General features: G+C 40.6%; 1 protein-coding gene and 1 pseudogene across 1 annotated transcript; one reads left to right on the forward strand and one right to left on the reverse strand.

Annotated features, from left to right (window-relative positions):
• Window positions 1-2,520: 2,520 nt before the first annotated feature.
• LOC119784758 lies at window positions 2,521-24,379 on the reverse strand (annotated as a pseudogene).
• Window positions 7,478-9,164, forward strand: LOC119784760 (E3 SUMO-protein ligase ZBED1-like). The gene is made up of 2 exons (XM_038286971.1): window positions 7,478-7,855; window positions 8,023-9,164. Exons 1-2 carry the CDS (start codon window positions 7,538-7,540, stop codon window positions 8,557-8,559), a joined length of 855 nt encoding a protein of 284 aa, XP_038142899.1. The 5' UTR covers window positions 7,478-7,537; the 3' UTR covers window positions 8,560-9,164.
• Window positions 24,380-24,708: the final 329 nt, after the last annotated feature.

Genomic DNA, 24,708 nt, shown 5'->3' on the forward strand with positions numbered 1-24,708 from the left:
TTTTGTTCATTTTCCAGAATACGAAAAATCTTTTATACCAATTAGTATTTTACACATACTAGGAATTTACCTTGGGGATAAAATCACACACATATACAAACATACAGCTGACATTCAAAAATATGAAAAAATATAATATGAAATACAAAAATACAAGTTGTTTAGGAATAATAACAGAACCGAGGAAAATAGTGATTTTTTTTTTTGCAAAGAAAGAAAAATGTTGCAAATACAAAAATATGTTCCAACAATTATATGAAATAAAATTAAACATGTGCCGATATATTTGTTTTCTTCTTAAGTATAAAATTTCATTTGTTAATGAGGCTTTCTTGTCTTAAAACAGGTGCAAATGTGTTTGAACATGCAGGGCAGATCTTCAAAGAATTTGTAAAATAAAATTTGCATTTACAATTTGGGACACAGTATATGCAAACAATTCATCAATATATAGATCACAATCTAATGACCAAGCCATGCAAATTCATGAGTGGGATCAAGTGAATGTAATAAATTTTCACTTGCAAAACGTTTTTCTTTTTCATATCGGAAGTTCAATTTCTGACAGTTTTTGTGTAGTTTTTGCAGCTCTTTGCAAATGGGATTTTTTTCTCTCTTAAATGAATCAATCTTGCACGAAGCATGATTATGGTTTATTTTCCATACTTCCACATGCACTATAAACATCATTTAGTATTATAATTATTATCTTTTAATGATGATTATTAAAACCAGCATATCCATGGCATTGAACTTCCTCTTTCCTTTAAAGGAATAGTACACCCAAAACATGATTATCCTTCATTTTCCACTCACCCCCATGCTGAACAACACTCTGGAGTACTTTTTTGATATCTCAAATGCATCTGGAGATCTGGGAGGCTTCTTGCTGTCTGCTGACATTCAAATAATGGAGGTCTATGGTGCCCGAGACAGAAAGGTCCATAAAAGTCCACAAAAAATGTGTCAATATTCCTCCATACTGCTCGTCCAATGTATTCCAAGTGTCCTGAGTGGGTAGCGTCCATAATTAATCGAAATGAAGTCATTTTTTATGTTTTTAGAGCATAAACAGTAGTGTATAGGATTTCCTAAAAGCGCGCGCCTGCGAGTTCACGAGTCTACGGAAACCGCGGCAGACCAAACCAGATGAAAGTGTGCATTCAGCTCAGCAAAGAACTCATGCTCTTCCTCAACACTGAAGTCCTCAGACATTTTTCTTTCGTTGTTTCTTTCTTTGCACAGGTAAACAGCACATTTTTTCTTCTACGCTTGCATTATCGGCAGAGCACACGCTGAATGTGCACTTTCATCTGGTTTGGTCTGCCGCGGTTTCCGTAGACTCGTGAACGCGCAGGCGCGCGCTTTTAGGAAATCCTATACACTACTGTTTATGCTCTAAAAACATTCTAAATGACTTCGTTTCGAGTAAATTTTGGACGCTACCAACTCAGGACACTTGGAATACATTGGACGAGCAGTATGGAGGAATAGTGACACGTTTTTTGTGGACTTTTATGGACCTTTCTGTCTCGGGCGCCATAGACCTCCATTATTTGAATGTCAGCAGACAGCAAGAAGCCTCCCAGATCTCCAGATGCATTTGAGATATCAAAAAAGTACTCCAGAGTGTTGTTCAGCATGGGGGTGAGTAGAAAATGAAGGCTAATCATGTTTTGGGTGTACTTTTCCTTTAAGGCCATTCGTTGTTTTTTTTATTTTCGTAAACTGCCTGTAGAACACGCAATGTGCTGATTTCAATGGGTGGAACCACAACTGTTTGCATGTCTTAACATTTGTACAGCCATCATTATAGATCACCCACAACACACCGACTTATTAGACTTGCTAAAAAAAAAACACATTCATTTTAGCACCTCTTATTTGGAATTTTTGAAGATTAGGCCCTTTCAGTGATGCAAATGGGGAAAACTGGTTGTTATGCGAAAAAGGACCAGGGTGAATAGAGCAACATGAGGTTTGGCTAAAGTTCAAAGTTCGGGCAAGCTCTATGGTATCATGATTGGTGACGGAGCACAGAATTGAGTTTTTCTGTAAAAAAAAACATAGTGGTTGAGACATCTCCTTGCTGCAGTACAGCATTTCCTGATACTAGGTCCTGAAAGGATGAAAGTGCTGCTGAAAGTTATTATTGTCATCTTTACTGCATTCACCCTGAATGCACCTTTTGAAATATGAGGACAGATTCCTTTCAGCACCACGGACAGTGCCCTCACCCTATGCATTTATACAAAACATTGCTGATTTGGAACAAAGGCTAAGGGCTTATCGATCTTAAGGCATTTGCTGGTCAATGCCAGACAATATTCAGGCCCGATTTAAAGACATGATGGATCAATAAAACTAACATATAAAATTGGTTTATTTATGCTTCTTTTTTTCCTATTCTAATAATATCTAAATGTTTCTGATATTAACTCCTACAAAGCAGAACTTGCTGTTTATCTGCGTTTAGTATGTTCCACATTATTTTCACCAACTCACCATCAACTCAGATGAATTGAATTTCCAAACATTTCCAAATATTCATTCTCTCTTTTATTTTATTCTTTGTAAAAACTTGAGTTTGACTGAATTTTCAGCTTTCTTAAAAATACAGCAATGATTGTAATCAATTAACAACACTGTAACTAACTTGAATAAAAAAATCCCATTACAATGCAAATCCAATTGGTAAATAAAGATGAATAAAAAAATAAATGATTTGCCTGATTAGAAATTAAAAACTTTTTATATACCTGACACTTAACCGTCAAGGATTTTTTCCTGCGGAGATATTTAAGGCTAGGGACCCCTTAAGGCCAGAACACACCAAATCCGATTTTGAGCCCGATCCGACAGAAAATTATGTCATTGTGACGTTCAACAGTCATAGAAAGTCAATGGGAATGATTACACCCAATACGATTTTAAACAAGGGTGCTGTATAGGTCTGACTGAGATAGACCAAAGGTCTATTTCAGTCAGAATATGCAGATTCAGAGGAAATTTCTTTCTGACCGAAAGAGAGACACTGTTACAAAGTAAAACACATCAGCTTTGATGGAAAATACAAAATAAATCTGTTAATTGCGCAGCGAAATAGTCAGTTTTGGAGTCTCAAATCCCGTATATAGGAAGTGTTTCATTCAAAAACAATACATGAAAAATAAAAATAATACTTTACCCATGATAGGAGTTGAAGAGACCAGAAAATGGAAAAAGTAGTGATTCTCTCAGAGAGAGCAGGTAAGTGCAGCATATCTCTCTCACCTCTTAATAAAAAAAGAAGAAAAACTGAAACTTCGATAAACTTCATAGCTCTCTCTCTGAAGGCTGATTTATATACAGCAACCAGGTCATCTGTTTGTAAGTCGCAGTGAATGCAAAATGCCCCTGCCTCAGACACTCTGCTGCTGCACCTCTCCAAAACTGTATGTGACCACAGACAGTGCTGCAGACAGGAGGCCTCTACACTATGCATATTTCCTGTTTGGTACCTTACCGGCCTGTTTTGTTTGTATGACTGCCATTGCGGAAAATTCTTGAAGTTGGTCCAGCTAGAAGAGCGAGTTACCCGAGAACGCTGGGACCCTTTTTCCACCTGGATCCATGCTGATTTTCTCCCCCCACTGTCGCACTAACTTGCCACCTTTTCCTCACCGCCTCAGCCGTATCTAGACCCACAGCTAGTTCGTGATTGCCCCTCTTGCGTTGTGGCGTTGTAACATAGCGCAGACCACGCTTCAATACTGGGCATAAATCAAATATCTGCGACAAGCTCACTACGACACATTGCTGCAGGAGTATAACCAGCCCTTGAAAATGACCTCTCTGCCTCAGTCAGCATAGAAACACGGTGTTTATTGCTTTGTGTACTTTTCTTTAAACATAGTTGTAATTATATTTCTGATGTAGGCATATAAACATTCTCTACCTGTTCTGGTTTGAGATACTGCCCCGAGTCTTTAAGTGGTGCTTTTGCTTTATAGCTGTGCCAGTGTTTTTATATTTATTTATTTATTAATAATAACTTTTCATAACCTGCCCAACTCAAATATGGGAAATATTTTGAATTTGTGACAGATGTGGAAAAAAATCTGCGCAGATCTGCTCACCCTGCCTAGTCGGAGCCTTTCTATATGCAGTCAGTGTGACATGGAAAAAAATCTAATCAGAATTTAAACATATGTATGCAACCGGTGTGTTCATGTCTTAAGTGTGGGAGTGAGCAGAGCCTCTATACCAAGCTCAGCAGGGGGGCATCACATTTCCCAGTGAGTGTCAAACTCCTTTTGGCAGTGTCCCGCTTATTGGGTAGAGAATATGTCCTTGGATTTGTTTCTTTAAGCGTGTTTGATGAGGAATTTGGGACGTGGTGGCCTTGTGGTTAGGGCATAGTGCTTGGAATCCTGAGGTTGTGAGTTCAAGCCCCACTCTCACAGACTGCCACTCTGGCTCCCGGAGCAAGACTCTTAACCCCACACTGCTCCCCGGGTGCCCCACAATGGCAGCCCACTGCTCCCCAAGGGGATGGGCTAAATGCAGAGGTAAATGTCTCTACTGTGAGATCAATAAAGTCCAATAAATAGAGCCTTTTAAAGTTGGCAAAGAGAAACTGAATGGACATTGGTCCATTAATGTTCAAAATTTAAATTATAGTTTGCGGCATGACTGGTAACAGTTCAGCATTTAGAATAGTTTCAATCTGTAAATCTGAAAACGTTTCTGACTTAAAGAGACAGACAAGTATTGACCACACTGTTTAACATTTAGAGGAATTCTCTGGCAGAAAAAGACTCTTTAGACTCAACTCAGCACAAAAACACTGAGGAACCAGAACTGAACCCAAATCCAGGATGCAGAGGTTCAGTGAAGGTGGTGTTGAAGGTGTGGAGGTGGATCAGAGAGTCAAAAAAGACTCTGTAGAAGGACAGGATTCCAGCAGAACAGTCCACATAGACTGCTACCCTATTGGTGACAGAAGGGGAGGAGGAGGGCAATGAAGATGAGGAGGAGATGAATGTTGGTCTGTTATTGTACCAGACAGAGTAACCACCATCAGAGCAGCTCAGACTCCTGGACTGATCATTCCAACCAAACCTACAGTCTCTACTCTCTCCTTTCCTCTTGATTCCTCTGTAGCTCACGGATATTTCCACTCCCCCACTCCACTCAACCTCCCAGTAACAGCGACCAGTCAGAGCCGTTTTACAAAGCAGCTGAGGAACATGAAATCTGTCTGGATGATCGGGATATGACTGAAGCTCCTCCAAGACTGTCACCTTCCTATTATCTTCAGACAGTTTGAGTTTCCTGCTCATTGTGTTTGTGTCGATTGTGAGCTGACAGGAATCTGATAAGGAGAACAAACACAACCCATCTGCAGTTATTGATAATTGACTGACACTTTGATTATGACTCCTGAAGTGTTGGGAAAAACTACTTACACTTTCCCAGACCTGGTTTCAACCATTGGATTCCAGCAGGCTCCATCCTGAAAGGAGAAGGGGGTCAGACCATCAGTGTCGTTTAGCGTGCAGACATGGACCATCATGTTTGACCACATTGCCCCACACGGAGAAAGGAAAAAAATCCTAAGAGAAAGACCTGTCTCACATAAAGCATGCTATTTAATAACTGAATCAGTGGACTTTGACTGCAAGTAAAAAACACACCTCATCTCAAGGCACTTTACAGTTCACCAGATCATCCAGTCAAATTGATTCTAAGTTTTCTATCTAAGGAAAACCAGTTGATTGCATTGACTCATTGACTCGAAGGCAATCCCTCACACTAAGCAAAGGATTTTAAATTCTATTCTGGATTTAACAGAAAGCCAATGAAGAGAAGCTAGGATAGCTGAGATATGATCTCTCTTTTTAATTTTAATTAGAACTCATGCTGCAGCATTTTTTATAAGCTGAAGGCTTTTAACTACTGATTGTGGTTAACTTTATCTGGATTTATAGTCAGATGAAGCTGAGTATCATCAGCATAACAGTGGAAATTAATCCCATGCTGCCCAATAATTCTACCCATTAGGAGCATATATATAGTAAAGAGAACTGGTCCTAGCACTGATCCCTGTGGTACTCCATAGGTAAAACTTGAGCATAAGGAAGATATGTCATTAATGTGAACAAATCTGAAAAGTGTGGGTGCTGCATCCCCAACATCCCCATCTACGTATTTGGAAAATCTACTGCACCCAGTGATAACTTCTATCTCCAGATCAATTACAGTGTGGTGATGTCTTCCTACATCTCTGATTGTGAGATTTATTACTCTTAAAAGATTTTACTCTTAAAGATTTTATCAAAGCAAAAATGTCTTAATATATATTGGTTCATGATGGCACTAATTGCTGGCTTAATTTCTCATTCCATTCACCTGTCTAACTCTGTTGCTCATCACTGCTCATCTGATCCACCTAGGGATGCAAACGGTTAATCGACTTTAGATTAATTGTCGATCAAGAGGTTGCTCGATCAAAATGTATTAATCACGATTAACCGCTAGAGGGTGCTAGCGCTTTACTGTAACTTGAACACAGCGTGAGAACGAGAACACGCCTCGTGTCGCGAGAGAGACCAGGTTTGAAAATCAAATGAAGCGGGCGAAAAGAAGTGCGGTGTGGGACCACTTCAATATTGTTAATTCAGGCAAAGAAGTCAAATGTTCTCTTTGTAATGCGGTGTTGAAATACAACAGTTCCACTAGCTCACTCAGTTATCATTTGAACACCGTGCATGCTGCTGTCTTGCATGGCACCACCAGTTCACCTGGTCAACCTAAAATCACAGCTACCATTGGAAGGCGAGCGTGTGATGAGAGAAGGGCGGAGGGCATTACAGAGAAGATTTGCTGCATGATCGAGAGGGATTTGATGCCAATCAACACAGTTGACGGTGCAGGATTTCAGGATCTCATTGGGTTCATAGAGCCAGGTTACAACATCCCTTCGAGGACATCAATAACTTCTCGCCTCGAAGCTCGGTTCGAAAAAAAGAAAGGTGAGCTAAAAACAAAGCTCGCTGCTGTTACAGCTGTAGCATTAACAACAGACTGTTGGACGGCTCTCACAACAGAAAGTTACATCACAGTTACCTGCCACTACACCGACGAAAACTGGCTGTTAAAATCTGCAATCCTGATTACGACGAGCATTTCTGACAGACACACCGCCGACAACTTGGCTGAGAAGCTGAATTATATAGTGGATACTTGGGGACTTTCCGGCCGCGTTACAGCATGTGTCCACGACAATGCTAGGAATATTGTCCAAGCGAACAATCCTACACGAGTCAGCTGGAAATCAGTAGCGTGTTTCGCGCACACCCTGAATCTCGCTGTCAATGATGGTTTTGCTTCTGCTGGGGTAGACAGAGCAATCGCGGCAGCGGGAAGGTTGGTCAAACATTTCCACCACAGCACAATCGCAACCAAAGCCCTGGAAGAAAAGCAACACCAAACGTCGCTTCCTCCGCATCGCCTCATTCAATCCTGTAAAACCAGGTGGAATTCAGTCTGCGACATGTTTGAGCGCCTGGTTGAACAGCGATGGGCTGTGTCAGCCGTGCTATCAGACCGATCCGTGACAAAACTGGCAGATTCGAGGACGCTGGAGTTGAGAGACGACTACTGGCAGCTAATGGAAGATATGGCACCCGTGTTGGGAACATTGAAGTGTGCAACTACGGTGATGTCTGCGGAGTCGGAGGTGTCAATCTCAAACACGTACCCCATCACGTTCAGTCTAATCAACACTCACCTCAGCGCTTCAGACGAGGACAGCCCCAAAGTCGCAGACTTCAAGGAAAAAGTGCGAGATTCGCTGGGCGAGCGCATGAAGGTATGCATCCATTAATTATTAAAACTACCTATAGGGTCTATCCAATAGACTAATAATAATGATGAATAAAATAAATAATGATGCAAATAGGTCGTAATTGTCATTCAATTGTATCGTTTTCATATGTGTAATTGTAGGCCTATGCCTATTCTTTCTATTTTCAACAGATTCAGTCTGATGACCTCAACACATCCACCCCTATGATCGCAACAATGCTTGACCCTCGTCACAAACACCTGGGATTTCTTCCTCCAGCTACCAGGAAGTCAGCTCATTCCATGCTGCTTCAAATGGCTACAGCCGAACGCGACAGCATCACTGCAGGTGCCGCCACCGCTGGAGACGACGGTAACACTGTCCATACAGGGCCTCAGCGACATGGGGCTAAGCCTACATCTGCTATGAGTTTACTTCTGGGTGAAACCTATTCCGATGCCCGCAAAGATGACGTGGAGAGTGAAGTGGATATGTACTTAAAGGACCCTCCTGCACCACTTGAGTCTAGCCCCACGTGCTGGTGGAAAGTGAATGAAAGGAGGTTTCCGACACTGGCAACACTAGCAAAACGGTATTTGTGTACGCCAGGCACATCAGTCCCCTCTGAGCGTGTGTTTTCAGTAGCTGGGCTCACTGTAAACAGGCTACGTACACGCCTTACCCCAGAGCACGTTAACATGCTAATTTTCTTGAACAAAAATATATAGAACCTAGGCCTAGGTCAAGTTGTGATGTGCCACATTTCAGTTAGGAGAGGGTAATATTGAATCACCACTTTATTTGATTGTTCTGGTTTGAGGCCCTGTAATGTTATGCTATGTTGTTGTGTTCAGTGACCCTGTGAACGTTTCATTCTATTTTGCTGTAACCCTATACAAATTGAGGTAGAAATATGTTGTGGATGTTTCATTTTAGGATTGTTGAGGATTACCCAATTAATAGCCTATGCAGTTTCTTTCTAACCTATAGGCTCAATAATATTCTGTTTGGCTCTCTATTTAATTTCTTCTATTCTCTTTTTATGTCTGTTTCAAATGCAAGAACTGAGCCAGGTTTTTTTTTAATTAAAGATTTTGTTTTACCTTAAAAACGTGTCTGCTTTCTTCTCCTAATGCATAATTACTTGAGGAATGTATAATATAATACAATATAATTATGGTATCATAATGTTGGCTAATGTAATATAATACCTCAATTATATTAAGGCCCTATTGAAGCCCTGAAATTCAGGTGAAAAACGCCGCTTATCAATTAATCGAAAGTCGATCGATAAGATAATCAACTAATGATTAATGAATTAATCGATAATTTGCATCCCTAGATCCACCTGCTCCTGCTTCTGTTAAAAATGCTCAGTCCCAGTCATCAGGGCCAGATTATTGCTCTCTGTAGTTCTCGTTTTCGCTGTACAGTGGTGAGAGGGTTTTTTTTTTATTGTACCATAGTGTTTCGGATTGTACAATCCTGGCATGTTATGACTCTTATCCACTGAGCCTGCCGGTTTTCATCTGATCTCAGTGGAGAGAATCGGTTTCAGTGTACCATAGTGATTCCGATTTCCTAATCCTGACTCATTCTGCCCCTCAACCACTGACAAGTCTGTTTCCGTCTGAACGGGTTGCTTTAACTGTCTTTGGACTCCTGGACCTCTGAACCAGCCTGTTTCTGTTCTGACCTAGCTTTGGACTGCTGGGCTTCCTGTTCTGATCCGTTTCCCTGATTTAGTTTCGGACCCCTGCATTTTCTCTGGGGCTGCAACATCTGGGACAGTCTGGACAGCACACGCCACATTTTGTTGATAGTCCACCAGCTGGATCCTACCTCGTTCTCTGGGGATGTGAATGATCTGGCCTCTTTTTTTTCTATTTGAAGTTAATTTCATGTCTCTTTTTTTCTGATTTGGATTTGCTTGTTATATTTTGAAGTTATTTACTTTTCTTGTTAGATTTAGCTTGGGTTGCTGTGTTACATGTTTTTCTGATTTTGTGCAGTTGAAGGGATTTGAAGCTGGATAGAGAACAGGTAAAGGAGTGGCGGATGGAAGAATTAAAGGACTAGTTGCCACGGAGACTCCTCCAACTGTTCGCCGTCGAGGAACGGATGGGTGTTGGAGTGCGAGTGGCTGGATCACTGCTGTGATTCACCCGTGGCCGTGGAGGATCGGCCGCCTGGCGTCAGAAAGGACTGCGTGCTGGAGGGGACCAAGCGCCAGAGAGGAATGCGCCCCCCTTGGGCCAGCTAAGAGTTCATCCTTTTTAAACAGACTCATCCATTGACTGTGCTGATCCTTACTGCCCTGCATTTTCTCTTTTTTTAGTTAATTTATTCTTTTAAATAAATCATTGTTAACTTTTACCAGCTCGTTCTTTTAGACCTCTGCTCACATTCACCGCAGTTTGTTTTTTCATAAATATACCTCTCAGGTGCCACAGATGGACTGAACTGTTAAACCAGGTTAGTGACTCTCATGGATAATTATCCTCCATGAGATTATCAGGATAACTAACCCGTGTTTCTCTCCACCAGAGCTTCAGTGATAGACACCCTAGCTGCTGATACTGCGGATCCACCACTCGTCAATCTTGTTTCAGTAACACTTTGTATTATCCCACTGTCTGATTTGCCTTGAATACTGGGTCCTTCTGTCCTGTATCATGACATATTGTGGCCTTTAATAACCCCCTGAAAAAAATAATCAAAGTATCCCTTCTGAAAAGGCATCCTCTTAGAATTTTACTAATTGCTGAGAGAGTTCTCTATACTCTTTCATTTCTAAACTAGATGAATAGAAAACAGATTCACAGTTGGTACATTACCTGCTATTGATTGGGCTGTCCTACAAGCAGCTTTACAATAAATGAGGGAAAGCCCTATGTTAAGCTATTATAATATAACTGGTTAATGAGAATGTAAACAAGTTGAATATATTTAATTTAATTCAGACATACCAGATGTGTGCAGCATATAAGGTAAACAAGGGCATCCTACTTTAACGCCTTTGGACTGAGACTTTAGGGAGGAATTCAGAACATCTGTGTAGGAGATTCTGCCCACTAGACTGGATTGTGATCCTAGGGTTCTCTTAGGAACCTTAAGAAATAGTAGGAGATCGAATTGAGAGAGTTCATAAATATGTGTTGTTCATAAGCCAAAACCAAAATTGCCTTAAACAAGAAATCTAGGAGTAAACTCTTTATCTTTCTGCTGTTTAAGGAGCTTATGTCTTGATTGACATGTTGCTCAAAAATAGGATGTATTCCAGAAATCATGGAGTCATTTCTTTACATACTAAAAAGATGATTTGCCACTCAAGATTGTTGGGTTCTGAAGAAATGTAGGTATACCGTTTAGTAGCTTGGCATAATAATGCTGGGCATCGTGTGGTTTAAGTGTGTCAGGAGTTCCTGCATAATAAAGACACTTGTGCTATGGACTGGCCTGTCCATTTCCCAGACCTGAATCTGATTAACCTGGGTCATTATGTCTCACTCCATACCTCAATTCCATGTTGCACCACAGAATTGATTTACTTTATATTGATTATTTTATCAATATAAATACCATTTACAGTTAGTCAAAACTGTGACTAACTGTATGTGCTCTCTTTATCTTCTGACATGGGAGCTGGCTCAGAGCTCATCTGCCTGGCTGTGTGTTTCCTGGACGGTGGTCGCCTGTGGAGCTGGTTGAGAGTTACCTTTTGTATCTATGTCTGATTTCTATGTCTGCTTCTGTCTCCTTGAACCCCAGTCAGCCTCGGCAGATGGCCGCTCACACATAAGTTTGCTTCTGCTGGAGGTTTCTTCCTGTTAAAAGGGTATTTTTCCTCTCCACTGTCACTACAAGCATGGTTTTTGTGAGGGATCGCCTTTGAGTCAATGAATTGATGCAATCAGCTGGTTTTTCTTAGAACTCTATGAACCAATCTGAGTGTATGATCTGATTGAATTGTCTCTGTAAAGTGCTTTGAGCTGGTGTCTTGGGAATTGACTCTATATAAATAAACTGAATTGAATAGTATAATTTTGTCAATGCATTTCACCACATAATGGATAAATATTTCTGATTGTAGAACGTGCAGGTGGGGCAATGGTTAGTGCGCACGACCCACGTACGGAGGCCTTAGTCCTCGACGTGGCCGACCCAGGTTCAAATCCGGCCTGTGGTCCTTTGCTGCATGTCTCTTACCCTCTCTCATACCCCCTTTCCTGTCAGCCTACTGTCAGAAAAAAACGAACCACTAGTGCTGTAAAAGCTCAAGAAAATATATATATATATATATATATATATATATATATATATATATATATTCCTGACTGTTTTTGTAAAACTGAATTAAGAGTCAAAGAAGACACATCTCATTGTTCCTCCTCTATCAAATCATTTCTACACCTGCAGTAGGTTCCTCCATACCTGAGATCTTCCAGTCTCCAGTTTGGATCCTTTAGTCCAGCCGACAGCACCTTCACTCCTAAATCTCCTGGATGATTGTAGCTCAAGTCCAGCTGTTTCAGGTGGGAGGGGTTGCAGCTCAGAGCTGAAGCCAGAAAAGCACACCCTTCCTCTGAAATCAGACAGCCTGACAAGCTGCAGAAACAAAATTCAGCACACATGATAAGAAGATGACAACCTTGAGGTAGAACCCAAGTTATAAATAGAATAATTAAGTAGGGAAATATAAATTTTATATGCCTACTTATCTGATTAATAGATATTATATATATTTTATTGGATCAATCTGATCTAGATATCCGGTTGGATGGAAATCCTGGGAACTGAAAAAAACTAAAACTAAAATACCAAAGACAAACTGCTGGTCGCAGTAGAACCAATGTAGTTTACCCTTTTCACCTTTTTACTATCTTATTACAATTTCTTTGATCAATAAATGAAACCCACAGTAAGAATACAGCAGGGGTTGGTATTTAAAGGAAATATCAGTCAGAAAAATCTATTGAAACAATATTTGCATAATCTTTAAAAGCAGTTAAAGGATAGAGATCTGATATGAAAAGGACTGAGAACATTGTACCTCAGAGTTTCCAGTTTGCAGTTTGGACTCTGCAGCCCAGCAGATAGAAGCTTCACTCCTGAATCCTGCAGGTTGTTATTACTCAGGTCAAGCTCTCTGAGACTGGATGACTGGAAGCTAAGAACTAAGGACAGAGCTTCACAGCTTGTCTCTGAAAGGTTACAGCCACTCAGTCTGAGGAGATGAGGAGGAATATCTAATATTAAACATTTAACCAAAATTAATGATTAAAAACTATGTCAAATGAGGACTGGGCTTCCTTTTTTAAAACTGGATCATTGTAAATAAAGTGAAACAACATGAACCCATATTTACAGTAGTAGCCATTCAAAGTTTTTCCACTTTCATGATGGGCCCTTGGCCGGTCCCCTAGAATTCCTTTTTAAACATCAATATTTGTACTAAAATATACTGTCATGATTTGTGGACATTAAGATCAAAAGAGAAGTGTTATCTCCTGGTCAGACCCTGTAATTCAGTAAAAGGGTAGATTTGGGGTAAAAAAAAAAAATATGCATGCCCATGAGAAGGCCAGTGGCTGGAATTTGGAGATTATTTTGCTGCCATTCGACTGGGTTTTGACTGGGAAGGGCCATTTTGAATGGCTGCTACATTATCTCTAACTGATTTCTGAGTATCAAAGCAGTAACGTTCTGAGTCCTTACAGTGCTCTGTTGGAGGCTTTAATCACTGGCATCATCCTTAGAAGGGCTTCCTCTGAAGCAGAATATTTCTTCAGGTCAAGCATATCCAGACCTTCTCCTGATGAAACCAAGATAAAGATCAGAGCTGACCACTGAGCAGGAGACATTTTATCTGCAGAGAGACGTCCTGAACTTAAGGACTGTTGGATCTCCCTCACTAGAGACCGATCATTCAGTTCATTCAGACAGTGGAACAGATTAATGCTTTTCTCTGCAGACACATTCTCACTGATCTTCTCCTTGATGTATTTAACAGTTTCCCGATTTGACCTGGAGCTACTTCCTGTCTCTGTTAGCAGACCTTTTAGGAGTTTCTGATTGGTCTGCCGTGAAAGTCCTAGGAGGAAGCGGAGGAGCAAGTCCAGATGTCCATTCGGACTAAGAAGGGCCTGGTCAATAACTCTCTGGTGGAGAACATTTTCATCTGCTTTGTTGAAAAATGGATTGATGATAGCAGGTATCTGTTGCTTCTTTTCCATTAGGTTGATGCCATAGTTGAAGAAGGTCCTGTGAACATGAAGAGCAGCCAGAAACTCTTGAACACTCAAGTGGACAAAGCAGAACACCTTGTCCAGGTACAGCCCTCTCTCCTCTCTAAAGATCTGTGTGAACACTCCAGAGTAAACTGAGGCAGCTTTTATATCTATACCACACTCAGTTAAGTCGGATTCATAGAAGATCAGGTTTCCTTTCTGCAGCTGATCAAATGCCAGTTCCCCTAGAGATTCAATCATTTTCCTGTTTTTTGGACTCCAGTGTGGGTCGGTTTCAGCACCTCCATCATACTTGACCTTTTTCACTTTGGTTTGAATCACCAGGAAGTGGATGTACATCTCAGTCAGAGTGTTGGGCAGCTCTCTTCCCTCTTTAGTCTTAACAACATCATCAAGAACTGTAGCAGTAATCCAGCAGAAGACAGGAATGTGACACATGATGTGAAGGCTTCGTGATTTCTTCATGTGGGAGATGATCCTTCTGGCCTGCTCCTCATCTCTGAACCTCTTCCTAAAGTACTCCTCCTTCTGTGGGTCAGTGAATCCTCTGACCTCTGTCACCATGCCAACACACTTAGGGGGGATCTGATTGGCTGCTGCGGGTCGCGTGGTTATCCAGACAAGAGCAGAGGGATATAGTATCCCTTTAATGAGGTTTGTCAGCAGAACATCCACTGATGTGGTCTCCGTAACATCAGTCAGGATCTCCTTCTTGTGGAAGTCGAGATTAAGTCGACTCTCATCCAGACCATCAAAGATGAACAGAACTTGCAGGTTTTCAAAGCTGTAGATTTCTCTGGTTTCAGTGAAGAAGTGATGTACAAGTTCAATCAAGTTGAACTTTTTACTTTTTAGCACATTTAGCTCTCTGAACGTGAATGGAAATATGAGCTGGATATTCTGGTGAGCTTTATTTTCAGCCCAATCCATGGTGAACTTCTGTGTTAAAATCGTCTTCCCAATGCCAGCCACTCCCTTTGTCATCACTGTTCTGATTGGTTGATCTCTTCCAGGTTGGACTTTAAAGATGTCTTCTTGTCTGATTGTTGTTTCTGCTCTGTGCGGTTTCCTGGATGCTGTTTCAATCTGTCTGACCTCATGCTCATCATTGACCTCCCCAGTCTCTCCCTCTGTGATGTAGAGCTCAGTGTAAATCTGGTTCAGGAGAGTCGGGCTTCCTGCTTTAGCAATTCCCTCAAAGATACACTGGAACTTCCTCTTCAGACCAGATTTAAGTTCATGTTGACAGACCCCTTCAAGATGTTCTAAATGAATACAAAAATAAAAAATGAAAAAGAAACAAAATATCATGAAGATTTGTTTTAATAATTGTGATTCTATCTTTTTAGACATTGGTAAATATGTTACTTATCCATCAGTGTAAGTCTTTCTACAAATGTTCTTACTGCACCACAGACGGTCAGCCAGCTCCTCCTGCTTCATCCCCCTCAGAAAGTTCAAAGTGATCTTCATCAATGATTCTCTGCTACTCTTCCTCTGCTCTTCATTCTGATCTTGCAACAACTCCTCATTATCTGTCTGATTCTCCAAGCATCCTGGGTTGTCTGGACTGAGAACCTTCTGGATCTTCTTGAGCTCATTTTTTACAAAATCTACAATGTTGTCCTCCAGCAGCTGGAATAGAATGATACATGAAGGAAATATCAGATGGAGACCATGGAGCCAAACTACAGTGCAGAATGGAGATTATTGCCAACAGACTGAATTGTTGTACTGTAGATGTGCAGACCTTAAATATGGAGTCCAGGTGGGCTTGATGGACCACTGGGAACCTCTAAGTTCTGCTGGTCAACTCTGTGGAGGAACCAGGAACAAATAGGATGAAATACAATATTAATCCTATATTTTTCACATAGATACGTTCTTATAATGAGCATGCAGCTGCAACTAGCTCTGGCTGTAAGCCTGCAATTTCTGCAATGGTGGAAACCCCAGAACCCAGTCGTTGACGCCGGGCAGTAACAGATGTTGTCAAGTTGTAGTAGGACTCCTATTGAGCCTGACTGTTCTTTGGGGCTACCAAGGCAGCACAAAGGTGCCATGAGAGCAAATGTGCTGCTTCCCGGGAGGTGGCAGAGGCAAAAACTGAGGCCTGGGAGAGGTTCTAAGAGAACACAGAGACTATTGTTCAGGCTAAAAATGTTTCTAGCATAGTGTCTGGTACCTCCAGATGGGGAAGTAGCACTTTGCTAACCCTGCTAACAATGGATCAGGGAGTTGCTGACCTTAACAGGCAAAATTGTACATTGTTCATCACCCAGGTTGAATTTATTGAGCTGGCCATAAACTTCTTGATTGGATGACGCCACCTATAGAATCTCATGTCTCTGGATTGAGACATGAGGTACTACATAGATCTGTTTGAGCTGCCGGTGTTTAACATGATTCTTAAACATCCCATGGTGGTCAGAGACAGTGCTTGAATGGCAGGCCATGATGGTGGTTCCCTTTCCCAAAAAGGAGACTATGGGGTGTGATACAACTGTAGGAGGATCAAACTTTTAAGCCTTTCAGGAAAGGTGGTGGAGAGTCAGGCTGATTGTTGATCAGCAGCAGTTGGAGGAGCAGCTACACCCTCTACAGGATGCTCGAAGAGTCATTGGATTTTTTTACGATCTGGTCTATATGTGCTTTGTGGACCTTTAGAAAACATTCAACCATGTCTCTTTTGGTGCCCTGTGGGGGTTGCTCCCTGAGTATGGATTATTTTTGTTTACTAGGGGCCACTTGTGTAATCTGTAAAAGTGGAGCAAAAGTGTGGTCCACATTGCCAGGATTAAGTTGCATCTATTTCAAGCATGTTTTGGACTCCCTCTCCCACTGGTCCTGTTAGTAAGGTTATAAACATGGTTTCTGGGCAAAGCCATGGGTTAAACTAGAAGATTTTGTATCCTCTTTTTGGGGATGACTTAGCTCTGCTTGTTCACTCCTGCCAAGACCTACAGCATGCATTGGAGCAATTTGCAGCCATGTGCAAAGCTTTTCTGGATGAAGATCAGCCCCTCAAAGTCCAAGGCCATGCTTCTTGACCACAAAAAGTTTCCTTGCCTTCTACAGGTTGAATGAGTGCTCCTGTCTTAAGTGGAGGAGCTCACATATTTTGGGTTCCTGTCTATAGGTGAAGAGGGAATAGAGCAGGAGAACAACAGGTGGATTAGTGCATAATGTAGATGCTGTGTCATGGCCAAATGAACAAGATCCCAGATACAAGCGGCTGAAACCAGTTTCCTTCGTTGGCTGACCAGGTACTTCTTTAGTGATAGGTTGAGGAGCCTGTCCATCAAAGAGACACTCAACGTAGAGCCCCTTCTTTCTACATTAACCCCTAGAACCCTACGGACCCACCGGTGGGTCCAGCTGCTACGTGACCTCGTAATTTTAATAAACCCCCAGTATTGATGTAAAAAACACATTTGGCACAGTTTGGTGACATTTATGGATAAATGTGCCAAAATGGCCTCTCCGCCTAGGACATTTCTCACTAATACCATTCTAAAATAAATATGATTCATCTGATTTAGTCCAAATTTGGTATATTTTTACACAACATTTAGATTTAAAAGTCTGTACTACTTTTTTGTGCTATAAATAATATTTTGGTAGTGTTTTGCAATGTTTATTTCAAGGAAAATTTTGGCGAGGTTCAAAAAATGCAAAATATTTTGTATTTTGTCCCTAATATTTCAGGCAGGGTCAAAGCTACAATGGTGCTGACACCAGAAAACCATTCTATGACATCTTACCTTTACAGACGTACCAAAAGTTTCTTCTTAAATCTAATAGCTGTGAGGCTATAAGTTATTTACTTTTGCGTGTTTTTGTCAGGCAGAAATTTATTTATTCCCCTTAGGGTGTAAGAGGTTAAGAGAGGCCAGCAGAGTACAGGTAAAACCACATTGAAAGACTTTGTTTTAAATGCAAATATTTCTATTATAAGTCTGATTAGCTTTTGTGGTTTTGGGCTGCTATCTGTGATAAAGTATAAGTGTTATTTGGCTTTTTTTTTCTCCCATTCTCTCCAAAGTCAGGTAGACAGATTGAATCTTTTTCGTCTCCTCTGCACCTTTTTTGCTCCGTATGCTTGGGACAGATATGGTTGCCCTTCAGAGTGGGAGAAACAGGAATAACCTTTTGAGTTTTTTTTCCATTGTAAATAAAACAGTGTAACAAAGCCCAATTTTCCATGCAGTAATTCACTGCTGAAGCAAAACTAAACTTTGATCAAAAGAAAAACAACAAAACTGATAACAGCACGGTCAACAAAGTCTTAAGATATTATCACAGTCTGTTGAGAAATGTTTAACGCTTTTACATTCTAACCAAAATTATGTGCTCTGCACCCAAAACTTTTTAAAGTCTGGATAATCAAATAGCTAGAAGTGCCCATGGTAGCTAGATAAAACTCACCTCTCTAAGGATAGAGGTTGAGATGATTTGAAGAGAAGAGGAGGTTCCTTTGACCTGTTGCTCTTAAGGGACAGACAGCTGGGTTCTGGTTTTGTTTTGAGATCAAACCTGACGAAAAAATGTTTGTTGTAATTGCATTAGTTTAAATGTAAAACAATAATCCAAAAATAAAGCGGAAAAAACAAATCTGATGGAGCTTTGCTTCATTATGACCGATGGTAAATTGTAATGCTGTAAGAAACAACAGAACCAGATAGATATTAATGTTAATGCTCCAAATGAATCCAAATAAGAGAAAACAAATGTTCTAACCATCCAACATGTTCCTGATCACCAATCCTACTGGTTCAAAAACACAAAGGAACAGGAAGGCTATTGGGATCAATGTTGAGCTCTGGCATGGAGAAGAATGTGTAATGACTCAAAAAAAGAGGACCCAGTATTCAGGCAAGACAGACAGTGGGATTATTCAAAAAGCTTTTATTTCTAAATTAACGATCTGTGAATCAGCAGTAGCACCAGCTAGGGCGTCTAAGGCTGGAACCTCTGGTTTAACAGTTAAGTCCATGCCCAGAGATCAAGGTAGGATCCAGCTGGTGGGTCCCCAACAAGATTCTGGCGGGTGCCGCCCAAAGTGTCCCAGATGCTGCAGCCCCAGAGAGTTGGCAGCAGGAGTCCCTTAGAGTGGTCAGGCAAACAGATCAGAACAGAAACAGGTAGTCTTAATGCCCCAGAAGTCTGAAGCAAGGTCAAGCAACAGATCAGAACAGGAAGGAGCAAGCTTAGTGGTTGAGAGGTAGAACAGGTAAGGATCAGGAAAGAGAAACAGCACTCTAAAAACACTCTGACCACTGGCTAGAGAGAACAAGAATAATCTGGCCCTGATGACTGGATGTAAGCACCTTAAATAGAGGTAGGAGCAGGTGGATCAGATGAGCAGTGATTAGAAACCGGGCAGAGTTGGACAGGTGAATGGAATGAGTTATTAAGCCAGTCACCAGTACCAAGATCATGACAGTATGAAGTTCTTTAAAAAGCTTCTTTTTATCTACGACCATCCAAGGAGGGCTGATGGAAATTCTTTAAGTCTTGGTGTTCTGTTTGTAACCCCTGCTTCTACTAGAAGTGGGAGTGGCTTATCCACACAGTGGTGTGGCTCTGGTGAGCTGTCGCAGCTGATCACAGCAGCTTAGTCAGTAAGTGGTTCCACTGAAAGAGCTACGGTGCATTCTAAAGCGTTACAGAAGTGTCCCAGAAACGTTGGCTGCTGGCCGCTCCTCCAGAATAGGTGACAGGACTATTTCTGCTTGAAATCCACATCAATCTAGAACAGAGTGGATCATTCAGACAGGAAGTCATTTGATGAAAAGCAAAGTGGATCTGGTCAGGTTTACAAGTAGAAGACTGCACGTGCCAACTTTGGATTTCCTACTTTTATGAAATTCTAAATTTTAATCAGGCAAGTAATCAACAGCGATAATAAATATAACATTAGATGGAAAGAATAGCTAAAAAACTAGATATAATTAAATATAAGGGGATCAGGTATGGGCAAGGCTGGTAGAACAGGTTCAATAAATACTTTTGTTTTTAATTAAAAGCCTACAAGTTCAATACTGTAGTGCAGTGATGCAATCCTGGTATGATCCGAGTCCATCTGTGTAGGATAATCCCGCTCTGAAAACACTTCTTGTGGAACCAAAGCTGAGTCAGTATAGAGGTTATTCTAGACAGCAGATGATGATGATGATAACATTTCTTTACACATAGACAATCTACCACATGTCATTGACCTTTTCAAAAGACAAATGTTTCATACCAAGATACTGCAAAAAAGCTCATTTTATCTAAAAAAGATTTGTTTTTTTAATGTTATTCAATAGAATTTGTAAACTGATGATAAACCAGTATAAAAACTGAGTACAGTTCTTTACATTCCCATGTTCAGCCTGTTACACCCTTATTATAAAAATGTTCCCTAAGCAGGAGTGATTGAGGCTGCACCCTCAATCAAGAATTTGCACTCAACACACACCAATGTCTATCAGCGTCCCTGGAAGTTAGATAAAACTCACCTCTCTGAGGATGAAGGTCCAGATGATTTAAAGAGAAGAGGAGGTTCCTTTGACCTGTCACTTTTAAAGGACACACAGCTAGGTTCTGGCTCTGCCTCTGATTCTGGTTCATCTTTGAGATCAAACCTGATAGAAAAACTCAGATTTAAAATTGAACATTGTCATGGATTTATGCTTGGATTTTATTTGACACTCAGCCATTGAAATTTGTATCTATGTATATGATTTTTGCAATTATATAATTTTTTTCCTAATTGTTAAACAAAAAATCTCATATAAAGTAGGAATAATTCCACAGTACATTGCAGTGGTATAAAGATAATACAAATATCCTCACCCTTCTACTGGGTGCAATAGGAATAAGATTACTCTACAGCTGGTCCTCACTCCCTATGTACTCTGCAGCTAGGGCAGACTGTGACAGACTGCTGCACGCTTAAGGCACCAGGAAGCGTTCACATATCACATATCCTTCCTTCCAGCAGCTATAAGACTCTATAACCACCACAATTCCCAACAACCTCAATAAGTTGTTACATTCATTTGGATTTTGCACAGTTTCTATCTTAGTCAGTTAAATAATATCCTGCTGTCATTTTGCACATCTCTGATGTTGCTACTATTTTCAAATATCCATATTACTGTAAAAATGTCCATAGTGTTTGGAATCCAGTTTGTGTGGTCTGTTTGTGTGTTCCCTTCTAACCACCACCAGGAGGTGCCCTGTCTTCGGTGGGCCTCCTTGCACACCAGCAGCTCATTGGACCATTATCTGGAGGAGTATTTGAGCAGTGGACTGTCACTACCTCGATGCCGGAGTGTTTGCTGGTTTTGGGTACCCTAGCCAAGCTGAGATTAACAGAGTCTAACCTGAGCTTTGTTTCTCTGAGACTTTTTTTTTTTTTAATCTTTGTTTTTCGGCAGGAAGCCTTCCTGTTTAACTGGATACCTGGACCTTCTCCCCCTGGAAGGAAAGCCTGAGTTCACACTGAGCTGGGGAAAACCTCCACATGACCCGTTCAAGTTCCCATCGGAAATGTGACAGTCCGCTCCATTACTCCTCCGGGTCGAACATTTGTCTACCTGTCCACTCTCCAACGTGTTCCCTATTCTCTGGATAATCCCACACAGACTGGATTCAAGGATTGATAAGAGCCCCCTCAAACGTGAGTCCCTCTCCTGCATAAACTTAACAACATCCAAGATTTCCACGGTCCCTGAACTGATCTCCGTGATCTCCCCTCCTCACTACCAGTTCCGGTTCACCAGTTTACTGAGCTCCAGACTAGACAGCAGTTCTCATTTACCACCAATAAACTTGTTGAACTTTTCCCCTGGTTCTCTAAGTGGTTACTCTGCATGTGGGTCAGATTCCTTAAACCGATCATGACACATAGCTGTATATTGGTTAATGATTCTCCTGTTGCACAGTTTTATATTGTTAAAACACTTTACAGAACAGTATTTTATTGTTTATCTTTTAACTCTTCACTAGTATGTTATTCTTATACATTTTCCTAAGGTTCACATTTGTGTGACCAGTTTTTCTATAATATTGTTGCTGCTGTAAACACCAGATATTTCCCCTTGTGAGACAATAAAGGGATTTTCTGTTCTTCTATTTTATATCGGAGGCTGGTGCCATAAGACCAGTGCCAGATGGTTATTGCAATTCCAAGTGGGGACAACTGTAGCTCTCCTATACTCAAGATTTATTCATGTCTCTGCACTCTCAGCAGCCCAGTCACTCTGCACTTCTGTGTTTTCCTTGGACGGTCCTGCGGTGCCTCTGTGTCCTTGGATTATCTGGTTCCTTTTGAGTCACTTGCCAGCAGCCTTAAAAGTACCTGCTTGTCAACCTTCAGACAAGTTTTTGAGTTTTAAATGTGGAAGCCCTTCCGTAGAACAGTCAGTACCAACTTACAGTGACCAGCCATTAATGTAAAGATTCTTCTGTAAGGGTCAATCTGTTCTTCTTTCAAGAAAGAATAGTTCTGATCTTAGTCATCAAGATTTAGAAAATGTAAAATGGTGAGTTTGTCCAGGTGGATTCTGTTGAAACCGAGATGCTCTAAGCAACAGGCTAGTTTCATTAAGTTGCTTCTGCAGCAGTGACTTCCTGTTTGTAAGAACCCACTGATACCACACTCAGGTGCCTCTGTTCAGCCTGGATGAAGCACCAAAGGAGGAACAGCAGCAGCTTCATCACTGCTTTTTTGGCCATATATAGTGAACGGTGTGTGAAAAGAGCCATGGACAGCTACAGCTGCTGATCTCACCTCTGAGCTGTGCTCAGTCTCTCATGTTCTCCACACAGGGTGATTTTAGAGTGAGAGACTTCCTCTTCTCTATGCTCACACGGATCCATGCTGCTGAATTCACATCCACATCAGACTTACTGGCATTTTCTACCTTCACCTGCAAAGGACACAGCAATCATTCATGTTCTCATCACAGCTGATTATCCATTACATAATTTGTTCTTTAAACATATACATTTTCCCTCCACATATCAACTCTTCTGCTCTGCCTTCTATCAGTGCCAGTTGAATATAGTCAGTCATCAGTGTGAGGTGAGGCAGAGGAAGTTGACATTAGCTGCTGTACTTTGTAAAAGAAAAGCTGTGTGTTTACAATTTTAAGGAAAGAACAGAGTTTGAAACACTATCTAAACTATCTCTGCCAGATTCTGCCTGGATGAGATCACTGAGACACACACTTTCACTAACACTTCCCAATGTATATATATATAAAATGACTATAAAACATGATGGCAAGTGTAACAAAATGTAATGTTACTCAGACCAGAGAAATGGCTCCGGTTAAATACAGCAGCCCTACCGGGCTCTCATCATCAGTAAGAGAGCCCCAAATAACAGAATCTTATATATATATATATATATATATATATATATATATATATATATATATATATATATATATATATATAGATATATATAGATATATATATACATATATATATATATCTATAGATATATATACACATATATACACATATATATACATATAAATAATTATTTAAAATTAATAGAGACTGTTAAACATGTTTTCAGCAGACAGAGCAACCCATTTAGAGCATTAAATATACCAAGATTGTAAAAAAATATATTGGATTTTGTCAGTCAATATGCTCTATCTAGAACTTGAGGGGAAAAGTTTTAGTATCACCTGGTTCAATTTAATAAATAAAAAATCGTCTATAAAGAACCTTTGGCTATCCGATTATTAATTGATTAATTCAAAAAAAATAATCAACGGACAATCCTAACAACCTCTATCATCAATCCACCAGATGGAGTCTTTAAGCTCAATTTTTTTTTTATCCACTGACACCAATTGATTTTGAGTGTGGAGTATTTGCACTATGCAACCAGAATAATTAAATTCTCTGATAAAATCAAAAAGCTTTAAGATTAGTGACATTTTTTCCCCCAAGAGGACTAGAAAGAGGCAACAGGGAGCTACTTTCCTGACCATAGTGGAGTGGAGCAGAGTTTGGTGCAGGGGAATAAAAATATAAAGCAGTTAGTTCAATACAAAAACAATGCAAAAAAAAAAGAAATGTGAGCAGTGTATCATGCTGTTGGATTTCAGTTTATCAATAATCTAAACAGCAGAGAGATCGAAATTGTGCTACAATAAGAAGTGAACTTGTTCTTCAAATATCACAGAGCAGGAAAATAACCAAAATTCCTAGAGCAAAGTTCAAGTATGATAGAAAGTAAACTTACAGTCTGTTCAAACGGTCCAGAATACAGCAGAACAAGATCTGAACAATAGACTGTGGGCAAACAGAGCCCTGGTAGAACCAGACGGTGTGCCTCACCTGAACAGGTATTACGAGTAACATTGCGCAATTGATAAAAATCACAGTTTAACTGGTTTGTAGTTTATTATTTCATACAATCAAATCACTATTCGTAAAATATCAGGACTGATATAAGAGGCAGTTAGATAAAGTCTTTATGATAAAGAAGAGAAGTTCTGGTGATTGTGCTATAAATTATGGTGTCATAAGAAGAAAAGTGTCCAGAGAACAGGCCTGCCGGTTGCTACTTGCGGCAGTAACTGGTCTGACTGGTCAGACTGGGTGGGTGTAATT

The sequence above is a fragment of the Cyprinodon tularosa genome, unplaced genomic scaffold (genome assembly GCF_016077235.1).
Source record: "Cyprinodon tularosa strain WSP-4 unplaced genomic scaffold, ASM1607723v1 ctg233, whole genome shotgun sequence".
NCBI lineage: Eukaryota > Metazoa > Chordata > Actinopteri > Cyprinodontiformes > Cyprinodontidae > Cyprinodon > Cyprinodon tularosa.

Bases quoted from the DNA above. Each gene is read 5' to 3' on its own strand.
- LOC119784760 (XM_038286971.1), top strand. From the start codon at position 7,538: ATGTTTGAGCGCCTGGTTGAACAGCGATGGGCTGTGTCAGCCGTGCTA. The intron at 7,856-8,022 runs GTATGCATCCAT...TATTTTCAACAG, and splicing joins CGCTGGGCGAGCGCATGAAG to ATTCAGTCTGATGACCTCAA.